This window comes from Myxocyprinus asiaticus, chromosome 20 (assembly GCF_019703515.2).
Source record: "Myxocyprinus asiaticus isolate MX2 ecotype Aquarium Trade chromosome 20, UBuf_Myxa_2, whole genome shotgun sequence".
In the NCBI taxonomy this organism is placed as follows: Eukaryota; Metazoa; Chordata; class Actinopteri; order Cypriniformes; family Catostomidae; genus Myxocyprinus; species Myxocyprinus asiaticus.
In genome coordinates, this window is record NC_059363.1 from 25,041,338 (window position 1) to 25,055,168 (window position 13,831).

The 13,831-nt window shown below is 38.7% G+C and overlaps 2 protein-coding genes across 2 annotated transcripts; both read left to right on the plus strand.

Moving 5' to 3' along the window:
• Positions 1-298: 298 nt before the first annotated feature.
• Positions 299-5,311, plus strand: adprs (ADP-ribosylserine hydrolase). The gene is made up of 6 exons (XM_051646143.1): positions 299-711; positions 1,581-1,677; positions 1,775-1,982; positions 2,236-2,423; positions 4,553-4,653; positions 4,766-5,311. The coding sequence occupies exons 1-6, from the start codon at positions 537-539 to the stop codon at positions 5,140-5,142; spliced, it is 1,146 nt and encodes a 381-aa protein (XP_051502103.1). The 5' UTR covers positions 299-536; the 3' UTR covers positions 5,143-5,311.
• A 1,930-nt stretch (positions 5,312-7,241) lies between these two features.
• Positions 7,242-8,072, plus strand: cinp (cyclin-dependent kinase 2 interacting protein). Its single transcript, XM_051646164.1, is given in 4 exon segments — positions 7,242-7,324; positions 7,326-7,382; positions 7,472-7,607; positions 7,693-8,072. Coding segments are annotated over 4 exon segments (492 nt in total). The 3' UTR covers positions 7,909-8,072.
• Positions 8,073-13,831: the final 5,759 nt, after the last annotated feature.

Sequence of the window (13,831 nt, forward strand, 5' to 3'; positions counted from 1 at the left end):
TAATTGCTGTTTTGTCAGAAAAGACACGAACAATTTTGCGACAGGTAGGTGTCAGTTTACGGCTTTCCCCCATTAATTTGTGTTGTATCCGCAAACAGTGGTTTACTGTCGTAATACGCAAGTTGACCGTTACGCTCTATAAAGTGATAGAATCTCTTGACTGCTAGTGTCCTGCGATTCTGTAATGTAGGACATAAAAACATTCAGGGGGGAAAACAACACTTTTCATACATGAACAAGAGCCACCGCAGAGTTATGTTAATTATGACCTATTTCAAAATAATAGTTTTTGCAATGAATCGACCTGAATTAGAGTTAATATAACATTAATAATTTGTTTGATGAAACTCCACAGAATCATAATGCGTTTATATTTGGCATGGTGCGGTAAGAATCGGGTCACACAATGACAACACTCCTCCAGGAGAACAAACCCCGGCGACACATTTGTTTGTAATGCCATACATTCATACTAGGGTTGTCTGAATTGATTTTACAAGTGCAGCTTGGTTTTAGGACGCTATACGGTACGAGAAATGTCCGCTGCAGCACGGATAGCAGCGCCGGCGACACTGTCCCGGTTCCGCGGCGCTCTGGTCGGTGCCGTGTTGGGAGACTGTATAGGCGGCGAGTTTGAAGGCGCTGTGGACGTGCCTTTGGATCGAGTTCTGCTGCATCTCAGTGCATTGGAGGATGAAACGCGGGGCGATGGTGAGCACTCTTGTATTTACCAGCCTTATCAAACGTAAAATCGACTATGATACAAATATCTGATATTTAATCTCTGCCATCAACTACAGAATTACTGGATCAGAAGGCCATATCAGCGATAATTATCATGCCCAAAGCAATAAGTGGTGTAAAAATCGAAGTTACAATTGTATCTTTATTTAACATTTATTTACTGTAAATCAAATAGTTCTCAGATCATGTTAAAGGGATAGTTCACCAAAAAATGAAAATTCTCTCATCATTTACTCACCCTCATTCCATCCCAGATGTGTATGACTTTCTTTCTTCTGCTGAACACAAACGAAAATTTTTAAAAGAATATTTCAGCTCTGTAGGGACCATACAATGCAAGTGAATGGGCCCAAAACGTTGAAGCTCAAAAAAGCACATAAAGGCAGCAAAAAGTAATCCATAAGACTCCAGTGGTTAAATCCATGTCTTCAGAAGCGATATGATAGGTGTGGGTGAGAAACAGATCAATATTTCAGTCCTTTTTACTATAAATGTCCACTTTCACGTCCACATTCTTCTTCTTTTGTTTGTTATTTGCATTCTTCATGCAAATCACCATCTACTGGGAAGGGAGGAGAATTTATAGTAAAAAAGCACTTAAATATCGATCTGTTTCTCATCATATGGATTTTACCAGTGGATGTGTATGGTTTACTTTGCTGCCTAATTTTTGGGTGAACTATCCCTTTAAAGAACACCTAAAATTGCAAATTTTCTCTCTCTCTCTCTCTCTCTCTCTCTCTCTCTCTCTCTCTCTCTATATATATATATATATATATATATATATATATATATATATATATATAAAATTATTATATATATTTTTTTCCCCCCAGGTATTCTTCAATTCAGTGACGACACTGCCATGATGCGATGTGTTGCTGATTCACTCCTAACCAGGACAGAGTTTGATGAACAAGACATGGCTCGAAGGTAAGTTACAGTGTGGACATACATATGGGTAAAAGAGTCATTCTAATCAGGTATTCACCTTTGCATGTTACCTTTATGCTATTTCACCTGATTCCAGATTCGCAAAGGAATATAACCTTGCCCCAGGGCGAGGTTACGGGTCGGGCGTCATACAGGTACTGCGGAAGCTTGCATCGCCACATCTGAAGGATGTCTTTCAGCCGGCAAGGGCTCAGTTTGGTGGCCGTGGTTCTTTCGGGAACGGGGGCGCAATGAGAGCTGCACCCTTCGCTCTGGCCTTTGAAAGTCCTGCTGATGTGCGCAGGGTGAGAAATTGTGCGTTCAAAGCAATTAGCAATCTACAAAGCTGGCAAACTATGTGTTTGCATTCCTCCAGTCATAGCATAATAGTATTATGGACTACAAGTATTTTAGTGGCGGTCATGAAAACCGTCAAAAGTGTCATTTTAGAAGAATTGATTCTCTATAATAAACTCAGATTTTTAAAATGCCTGATTTGAGAGGCTAATTTGGACTTCATTTTGGCTAACATTCTGTCCTTCTGTTTGCTTTTGGCAGTACTCGCGGCTTGGCGCAATGTTAACACACTCATGCTCTTTGGGCTACAACGGGGCAGTGTTGCAGGCCCTTGCTGTCCATCTGTCTTTACAGGGGGCCTTGGCTTTGCCAAGGGATTTCATTAACAGACTGATCTCAGAAATGGAAGAGGTGGAAAAAGATGAGACAGCCCAGCTTGATGCTAAAGCGTAAGTGAACTCATAAGAAGAAAGGACTTGTGTTGGATGTATCTTAAACAGCTTACCTTGTTGTTTGGTTACAGTGTAAGGGCCTGTTCACATAGAATGTGTTCTTGTGTTAAAAAACAGCGAGACGTGGCGAAAGGAAATATAATGCGGGTCTCATATTTAACAATGCATTATATTTTATATTTAATGGTGTCTTGGAAACGCTTTTAAAAGTTAAACTGTTTATAACATGACATGATGTCTTAAAAACATGGCATGAAACCCTGAAAAAGCAGAAAGACATGTCGCAACGGTCAAATACGTTTACCTAGCACATGTTTACATCGGAAAACTACAGTCCCAATTCCGAAAAAGTATGAAAAATGCTAATAAAAGCAAAAAGGAGTTATTTGTAAATTATATTCACTCTTTGCTATATTGAAAGCACTACAGCTACACATTATATGACTGTAACAGGTTTGTTGTGTGTGAGGAGGAGGAGGAAGCGGGGACCGGATCAACAATCCACGTGAGCTTTATTTTAATCACACAGATGTCGCTTTTGATGAAACAGGTGTTAAAGATAATCATTGACAGGTGATAGTTCTCACCGTTGTCATCTCCCGATCTTGCTCTCTATTTACAAACCGGCACTCGACCACGCCCCCATCACCACAATGATGTTTTACCTTGTGAATTTCATTGTTTGTTTTTTTGAAAATGTACAGTAATTTCCAATCAGATGATTGCAATACACTCGATTGTTTACCACTGTAAAACATCACCATTCCTTCTAATAACACTTATTAAGCATTTAGGCATTTAGTTTGTTAAGTTTAATAAGTGGAATTTTCCCCCACTCATCCATTATGTAGGTCTTTAGCTGCACAATTGTACGGGGTCTTTGTTTCCGTATTGTGCGCTTCATAATGCACCACACATTCTCAACTGGAGATGGTCAGGACTGCAGGCAGGCCAATCTAGTGCCCACACTCTCTGCTTATTCAGCCAGTATGTGGTTTGAAGTTGTCCTGCTGAAAATGCCGGGACATCCCTGGAAAAGACGGTGATGGATGGCAGTATATGCTGCTCCAAAATTTTTACATATCTGCCTGCATTAATGGTCCCCTCACAGGTGTGTGTGTTACCCATGCCATGGGCACTGACACACCCCTGGCCCATTCAGACACTGGCTTTTGGACCTGATGCTGATAACAGCTTGGATGGTCCTTTTCCTCTTTAGCCCGGAGAACACGACAGCTGTGTTTTTCAAAAATTATTTGAAATGTGGAATTGTCTGACCAAAAAACACAGTTCCACTGTTTTACTTTCTGAATGGTGTTGACTAACAAAGGTTTACTAAAATAATCCCAAACCCATGTTCATGATATCCATTCCAGATGAATTATGTTTTTTAAGACTGTGATGTCTGAGGGATCAGAGATCACACACATTTAGAAGTGGTTTTCGTCTTGCCCTTTACGCACTGAGATTTGACCAGATTCCTTGAATCTTTTAACTATATTGTTCACTGTAGAAGGTGAAATGCCCAAAATCTTTCCAATTTGTCTTTGGGGAACATTGTTCTCAAAGTTCTGGATTATTTGCCAGAAGCATCTGTTGGCAAATTGACAAGTCTCAAATGATCCTTGCTCTTGAAGGACTAGGCTGTTTTTGGAGGCTCCTTATATAATATAACATGAGTGCCTCACCTGTTTACCATCTCCTGTTTCACATTGTCTTAATTAGTCTTAAATTACCCCTGTCTCAACGTTTTTGGAGCGTGTTGCAGTCATCTGATTTGAAATTACTGTACATTAAAAAAAAACAATGAAATTCACAAGGTAAAACATCATATAATGTGTAGTTGTAGTGTTTTCAATTTAGCAAAGGGTGAATATAATTTACAAATCACTACTTTGTTTTATTAGCATTTTTCATACTGTTCCAACTTTTTTGGAATTGGGATTGTATTAAAAAAACAGTACTAATAAGACTCAAGAACACCTCCTGCGTGAACCACCCCTTACTTAATGGATTCCAAGCAACACACTCCAAAAAAAATATTTTAAGATTTATGCATTTAATTTCATAACAAAATTCCTTAAAATTGAATTGAGTTGTATGTTTCTTTCTTTTTTATTACACAGACTCAATTTATCAGAGTTCCCGTATTGCACATGTTTGCACAGAGTGAAAGAACTAATGGAGAGAAACACTGTGAGCATTGAGGAGGTCATATCTGAACTGGGTTAGAATTGATTTGTTGTTTGTATCTCTTTCATTATGGCACACTGTCCCACTGAAGAAGGGGTCTTTGTTATGCTTCTATTTAATGCTCTTTCTTTGCTTTTCATAATCAGGGAATGGCATTGCTGCCTTACAGTCTGTGCCCACTGCAATCTTCTGTGTTCTGCATTGTTTGAAACCCCGGGATGGGCTGCCGGAACGATTCGGAGGACTGGAGAGGACAATAGCCTACAGCCTGGCTCTGGGTGGTGACACAGACACCATCGCTTGCATGGCAGGGGCAATTGCTGGGGCACATTATGGCATTGAGTCCATTCCTCAGAGCTGGCAGAAGTGCTGTGAAGGGGTGGAGGAGGCTGATGTGTTAGCAAGGCGTTTGTATGATCTGTACTGCTTTACACAGTTTGACGAGAACAGGGGGACAACAAGCTGGAAGAACAATCAACCGCACACACATGCCTGTGATCAGCACACTACAAAAACTGACTGAGCCACTATAAGGCTATATACAACATGCAGTCACACATACAGTATGTGAAACTTTACTTGGCACATAGTGCCATATGCACTTCATTACATACCTGAACCTAAGTTTATAAAATTGTGAATGATCCTCTTGTGAAAAATATTTACAATAAAAAGAACAAAATGCTACCATACTCACTGGTAAATAGACTTGTGTTTGACTCATTCTTTCACACTTGAAATGGTTCTCAAAAACTGTATATTAAGTGTTTCATAGGGACAATATCCCTTAAAGATAAAGTCCTTCAATATTATTGATGTTTTGGATTTGACCTGTCATAGATTTTTAAATATAAATTATACTATAGAGACAACAGGATTGCATCCTGATTTTTAAAGGTACAGTAAAGTTTTTCACGGTGTACATTAAAGGTGCACTCAGGAACTTTTGTCTTTGTGTCATCTTGGACTTACACTGACACATAGCGGCTTGGATGCAGCATCATTTAAAATCAATAGTTTTCAGTTTCAGATGCCATTGTAGAAATGTAGTATTCAAAGTCACAGCCATGATTACTTCAATAAATGAGTGAAAGTGTCAAATAACAGGACGATTACTGAGATTAAGCGAGCAGTATTCAGCTGGTCATGTGATTCTAACATGGCAGCCCCCATGTGCGGACCCTCTCCATGTAGATTAAAACAGCTTTTATAAGGTTACTGATATGACTGGAGTCTTCATTTTAATGTGAGTGGTCATGATTTCCTACATATACTGCAAAATTACAATTTATGTCTTTAGGAGTTAATGAGGAATAAATTACTGAGTGCACCTTTAATACAATTTTATGTGTAAATACAGCCTTATATACTGAAATATTTATATATTTATAAAATATAAACATATTTTAGTAACCCTTTACATTAAGATTGTATTCGTTTCAATCTTGGTTAATGTTAACATCAACATATGACATAAACAACGTTAACATTTTAACATTAAAAGTTACATTAGCATAAATTAATGCATTACGAATTAACTTTAATAGTTAACAGTAGTATAACTAGAAAAATACCATTAACCAAGAAAAACAAATGGTGTAAAAATACACTACCGGTCAAAAGTTTTGAAACACTTGACTGAAATGTTTCTCATGATCTTAAAAATCTTTTGATCTGAAGGTGTATGCTTAAATGTTTGAAATTAGTTTTGTAGACAAAAATATAATTGTGCCACCATATTAATTTATTTAATTATAAAACTAAAATTTAAGTAAAAAAAAAAAAGTTTTTGAAATTGATGACTTGGACCAAATAATAAAGAAAAGCAGCCAATAAGTGCCCAACAATGATGGGAACTCCTTCAATACTGTTTAAAAAGCATCCCAGGGTGATACCTCAAGAAGTTGGTTGAGAACATAATTCCCATATTTCCATTTCTATTATTCCATAGTTGTGATGACTTTACTATTATTCTAAAATGTGAAGAAAAAAATAAATAAATAAATAAATAAAGAATGAGTAAGTGACCCTAAACTTTTGAACGGTAGTGTGTATATATATTGTTAATTGTTATTAGTTAATGTTACCTAAAGCATTTAGTAAATGCCATTTACTAATTTGACGAATAGAACATTATTGTAAAGTTTACCTGTATTTTAATTTATATTATAATTTTATTGTACAAACAAATTAAGTAAATGTTAATTACTATAACTCTATATTGAATCTAATAAACGCGCGTAATTAACATAATAATTTCGGAGTAATTAATTTGAACGTAAAATGTGGTTGTAATGTGATGTCATATCTGTTCCAGTAGGTGGCACTAATACGCTTTGCAATTGTCTTGCACGAGACAGTAGAAATTAAGCTAAATTATGTGGAACGAACACGTGTAAATTTCTGTGTTGTTGTTGTTTTACTTGGTATGGACTAAAATGCTTTTTTAAGGGACCATATAATGATGTGCAGTTAGCACTAAGTATTTCAGGAGACGGATCCATTTATAAACTACAGTGTCACATTAAAAGCAGTCGATATTATAACAGACCAATCTAATGCACTAGATAACCTGCTATTCCGGTTTATTACTTCTCGTACAAACTGAACGGTGTCATAATAATGTCTGAGGCCACGACCCTAGGAAGATAGGGCAACTTGACAGGAAGTGCCAGAAAATTAAGGGACAACGCCGCAGATTGGCATGAATGTAGAAGGATCCACGATTGCCACTAAAATTGTTAATCTCGGACTGAATAAAAAGTAAGACATTTGATCGTAGCCATTTTTATTCTGTAATTTTTACTTTATTAGAAGTCTGTAAAAATGTTCTCCATCACCTCTGATCCCAGATCAATCATTGACTCCAATATTGTGATGGTAGGTGACGGTTCACAGTCTGGGAGTCTCTCAGAGATCAGTCTGAAACAGAGCAACCAAGAGCTTGAGGAAGAAAGCAATACATTGCAGGATATTGTGGACAAAATGGTAAGTGGCCTGGTTTTGGAGAACAACCATTAGCCTACACCTTTCTTTTTTTTAAAAGATAAGTCAGATTTGTCTTTCTCCAAAGGCAAGTATACTGTTCAAGATGGAGAAGATAATACTTTCTGAGCGTGGGATCTGTGCACTTGAAGCATTCCACTATGGAGAGAAAGAGAAACCAGCGCCACTGTTTCACACTTGGTCCACACAACAGTTTGGAAAGAGAAAGAAATGCTCACCAATGTTAAAGGTAGGGCTGCAACTAACGATTATTTTGATAATTGATTATTTTAATGATTATTAGAATGATTATTTGACTATCCTGTGATTATTGCATCGATTAATCATTAGCTCTTAACCGAACTCACTTCCAGCACCTGTACAATCAGCACTGGTGCCCCCCAGGGATGAGAGCTCTCCCAATACTTTTCTCCCTCTACACCAATGACTGCATCGCCAAGGACCCCTCTGTCAAGCTCCTGAAGTTTGCAGACGACACCACTGTCATCGACCTCATCCGAGATGATGATGAGTCTGCATACAGAAGGGAGGTTGAACAGCTGGCTGTCTGGTGCAGTCAAAACAACCTTGAGCTGAACACGCTCAAAACGGTGGAGATGATTGTGGACTCCAGGAGGAACACCCCAACATTAACCCCCCTCACCATCCTAAACAGCACTGTGGCAGCAGTGGGTCATTCAGGTTCCTGGGCACTACCATCTCACAGGACCAGAAGTGGGAGACCCACATGGACTCCATTGTGAAAAAGGCCCAGCAGAGGTTGTACTTCCTTTGCCAGCTGAGGAAGTTCAACCTGCCACAGGCGCTGCTGATACAGTTCTAGTCAGCAGTCATTGAGTCTGTCCTCTGCACTTCAATAACTGTCTAGTTTGGTTCAACTACAAAATCAATCAGACATCAGAAGACTACAAAGGACAGTTCGGACTGCTGAGAGGATTATTGGTTGCCCCCCCCCCCCTTCAAGAACTATACACTTCCAGAGTGAGGAAAAAGGCTGTAAAAATCACTCTGGACCCCACTCACCCTGCCCACTACCTTTTTGAACTGTTGCCTTCTGGTCGACGCTTCAGAGCTCTGAGCACCAGAACTGTCAGGCACAGGAACAGTTTTTTCCCTCAGGCTATCCATCTCATGAACAGTTAAAACTGCCACATTGAGCAATAACTATGTTATAACTATAACTATATGTGCAATACATATTTTTATATTTTATATTTATCCAACACATCCAACCTCTTCTGCCATTTCATTCCTCTGAAAAACAAAAACAAAACAAAAAACAACATTTGCACTGTACATAACAGATTTGTATTTGCACTGTACATAACAGATAACAGATTTGTATTAGATTGCACTATGTATGTGTATGTGTGTATGTATGTATGTGTGTGTCTGTGTGTGTATGTACATACGTGTATAATTATTTTTATTTTTTATTATTGTCTGTCTTGCTGCTGTTTTTGTATTGTTGAGCACTGGAAGCTCCTGTCACCAAGATAAATTCCTTGTACACTATATTGCCAAAAGTATTCGCTCATCTGCCTTTAGACGCATATGAACTTAAGTGACATCCCATTCTTAATCCATAGGGTTTAATATGACGTCGGCCCACCCTTTGCAGCTATAACAGCTTCAACTCTTCTGGGAAGGCTTTCCAAAAGGTTTAGGAGTGTGTTTATGGGAATTTTTGACCATTCTTCCAGAAGCGCATTTGTGAGGTCAGACACTGATGTTGGACGAGAAGGCCTGGCTCGCAGTCTTCGCTCTAATTCATCCCAAAGGTGCTCTATCGGGTTGAGGTCAGGACTCTGTGCAGGCCAGTCAAGTTCTTCCACACCAAACTCGCTCATCCATGTCTTTATGGACCTTGCTTTGTGCACTGGTGCGCAGTCATGTTGGAACAGGAAGGGACCATCCCCAAACTGTTCCCACAAAGTTGGGAGCATGGAATTGTCCAAAATCTCTTGGTATGCTGAAGCATTCAGAGTTCCTTTCACTGGAACTAAGGGGCCAAGCCCAGCTCCTGAAAAACAACCCCACACCATAATCCCCCCTCCACCAAACTTCACAGTTGGCACAATGCAGTCAGACAAGTACCGTTCTCCTGGCAACCGCCAAACCCAGACTCATCCATCAGATTGCCAGATGGAGAAGCGTGATTCGTCACTCCAGAGAACGCATCTCCACTGCTCTAGAGTCCAGTGGCGGCGTGCTTCACACCACTGCATCCGACGCTTTGCATTGCACTTGGTGATGTATGGCTTGGATGCAGCTGCTCGGCCATGGAAACTCATTCCATGAAGCTCTCTACGCACTGTTCTAGAGCTAATCTGAAGGCCACATGAACTTTGGAGGTCTGTAACGATTGACTCTGCAGAAAGTTGGCGACCTCTGCGCACTATGCGCCTCAGCATCCGCTGACCCCGCTCTGTCATTTTACATGGCCTTCCACTTCGTGGCTGAGTTGCTGTCATTCCCAATCGCTTCCACTTTGTTATTATACCATTGACAGTTGACTGTGGAATATTTAATAGCGAGGAAATTTCACGACTGGACTTGTTGCACAGGTGGCATCCTATCACAGTACCACGCTGGAATTCACTGAGCTCCTGAGAGTGGCCCATTCTTTCACAAATGTTTGTAGAAGTAGTCTGCATGCCTAGGTGCTTCATTTTATACACCTGTGGCCGTGGAAGTGATTGGAACACCTGAATTCAATTATTTGGATGGGTGAGCGAATACTTTTGGCAATATAGTGTATGTGTAAGCATACTTGGCAATAAAGCTGATTCTGATTCTGATTCTGATATTCAGTTTGTGCCCCGACTTAAAAGGTTGTATTTTTTGTTGTTGTTGTGATTAACATTTTTATTGATTCATCTATTAAACAAAGAAAAGCAAAACATATACAAACAGAATCAATATTTAATCCTCCATTTGTTTGTACCACTGCTACCGGGTGTCTATAAAGTAACTTAATCCATCCAATAAAAGTATTCCCAAACCCATTTATTTCCAAAATCTTAAAAAGATAATCCCATTCTACCATATCAAATGCCTTTTTGGCATCAAGTGAGATGGCAGTGACCGGAGTCTGATCATTCGCCACTGACCACATGATATTGATGAATCGCCTAATGTTATCAGAAGAGCTGCGGCCCCGAATAAACCCCACCTGATCTATATGTATATGAGATTTCATAACTTTACTCAATCGGTTAGCCAGAATTTTGGACAATATTTTAACATCTAGCTGGATTAGGGAAATTGGACAATTCTGTAGCATAAGATCTAAAAAATTCAGCAGCAAAGCCATCTGGCTCCAGAGCCTTGCCTGTAGGCAAGGCTTTAATTATCTCACCAAGCTCCTCCAAGGTTATCTCAGAATCTAGATAATTTTTTTGCTCATTCGTCAGTTTAGGGAGTTCTAATGGTTCCACAAAGTTTCTAATATCTTCATCAGTACACAAAGACGTGGAACTATAAAGATCAAGATAGAATTCTTTAAAAACATTATTAATATCAATGGCTGAGGTAAAAATTTCACCACCAGCAGATTTCACTGAGGGAATGGTAGAAAAAGACTCTCTCTGTTTTATATATCTAGCCAAAAGCTTCCCTGCTTTGTCCCCCGACTCAAAGTATGACGGTCTTGCCCTGAATAGCCAAAACTCCACCTTTCGTGACAAAATAGTATTATATCTGCATTTCAATCAGGTCAATTCTCTAAAGCCATCAGATGACATTGGGTGCTTCAGCTCTGCCTCGGCACTTTTAATATTCCCTTCCAACTCCACGAGTTCTCGTGCTTTGGATTTTTTTCATGAATGTGATATACTGTATGATCCGACCCCTAAGAACCGCCTTAAGTGCCTCCCAAGCCATGCCCACAGAGAATACTGAGGTCTAGTTGGTCTCCATATACACATTGATTTCAGCCTTTAACATTTGTTGGAATTCAAGATTTTGCATAAGGGATACATTAAAGCGGCAACTATATGATTTATTTTTCTCCATAGTGGCACCAACTTACCAGGGTGTGATCTAAAATATTTCCAGTTGAACAATCAACAATAGATGAAATGAGGGACTTAGATATAAAAACTGATGAAAAAAATGTATAGTCCCTACCAGATGGGTTCAAAAGTCTCTAAATATCTGTAAGACCAAGATTTTTACACATCCTGTGAAGAATCAATGTTGCTTTAGGGGGCTTACACACTTTTGCTTCACTATGATCAAGGACTGAGTCCATCAAAATATTAAAGTCTCCTCCTAATATTATATCATGATGGGTGCCAGCGGCTTGCAACATCCCTTCAAGATCTATAAAAAAGCCCTGATCATCAACATTAGGTGCGTAAATATTAGCCAAAATCAACCTTTGCCCCTGAATTTTTGCTAAAACAATAATGACTCTTCCTAATTCTCTTCATTTGTATTGTAGATGTTTACTTATCAGTGTAATGACCCCCCTGCTCTTAACTTTAATAAAGCTATAATGCATTAAATATAACTGCATTTAAGATGTAACGCCGGGGTGTTTCCTTTAAAGTTACTCGACACGCAAGTTTTGCTCTGGCTCCACTTATTCCACAACGAGAGTACTCCTTTATTTACTTATTTTTTGTATAATTCTTTGCAATCTACATACCTGAAGCTGTGAAAGTTTAGAGTGCATCTGGACTGTGAGCTGCGTTTTCTTCCTCTCCTTAGTCAGGTGCGAGCTGCAGTGCTGCTCTCGCGTGTCATTAGAGATTCATATGATCTCATGATATGTTAAATGAGATCAAAGGACTATTCACGAAAATTTTTGTCAACAATTTGTTATTGTCGACGTTGTCAATACTAGTTAAAGGTGCACTAAGTAATATATTTTTTTTTTATTTTATTTTATTTTTTTTTATCGTTTTGGACTTGTCTTGGATGCAGCATCATTCAAATGCAATAGTTTTCAAGGGTTAGTTCACCCAAAAATGAAAATTCTCTCATAATTTACACACCCTCATGCCATCCCAGTTGTGTATGACTTTCTTTCATCTGCTGAACACAAACGAAGATATTTAGAAGAATATCTGAGCTCTGTAGGTCCAGACAATGTAAGTGAATGGGTGCCAAAAATGTGAAGCTCCAAAGTCCACATAAGGGCAACATAAAATTACTGCTGACGACTCTGATGATTAAATCCATATCTTCTGAAGCAATATGATGGGTGTGGGTGAGAAACAGATCAATATTTAAGTCCTTTTTCCTTCACTTTCACTTTCTCCTTCTGTTTTTGGTGATTTGCATTCTTCGTGCCTATCGCCCCCTACTGGGCAGAGAGATGAATTTATGACAAAAAAATGACTTAAAAATTGATCTATTTCTCACCTACACCCATCATATCATGTCTGAACACATGGATTTAACCACCAGAGTCACATGGAGTACTTACATGCCCCCTTTATGTGGATTTTGGAGCTTCAAAATTTTGGCAACAATTCACTTGCATTGTATGGACCTACAGAGCTGAAACATTCTTCAAAAATCTTGATTTCTGTTCTGCAAAAGAAAGAAAGTCATACACATCTGGGATGCCAGTAAATTATGAGAGAATTTTCATTTTGGGGTGAACGATCCCTTTCAGTTTCCAATGCCACTTTAGAAATTCACTATTCACAGTCAGCCATGATTAAATTAATCCATGAGTGAAAGTGTCCAATAGCAGTGTGGTTACTGAGATTGAGCGAGTAGCATTTTGCTGGTCACGTGATTCTAACATGGCTGCCCCCATGAGGGGAACCTCTCCGTGTAGAATAACATGGCTTTTATTAGGTAATTGATATGACTGGAGTCTTTATCTCCTGTTAGTACTCATTATTTTTTTCATGTTTCAAAATTACTATTCATTTCTTTTGGAGGAAAATATTTTTAATGAAGAAAAAAATTACTGAGTGCACCTTTAAGGATTACAGCTAATCATATATAATGTATTTTTCAAGGGATCAATTTTCTATAAATATTTATAGTTTTGTTAATATAGTTTGGTTTTAAAATTATTGAATACTGATTAAATTAATTAGGGGTGTGTGGTCTATTCTAATATGGTGCATGTGTGACCCCTTCAAAGTGGCAACACTGCAAGGACTCAAGGAATAGGGATCTGCTTCAGTTTGAACTGTCATTTAAATACCCCTTATCATCTTGGCTATATCAACCCCACA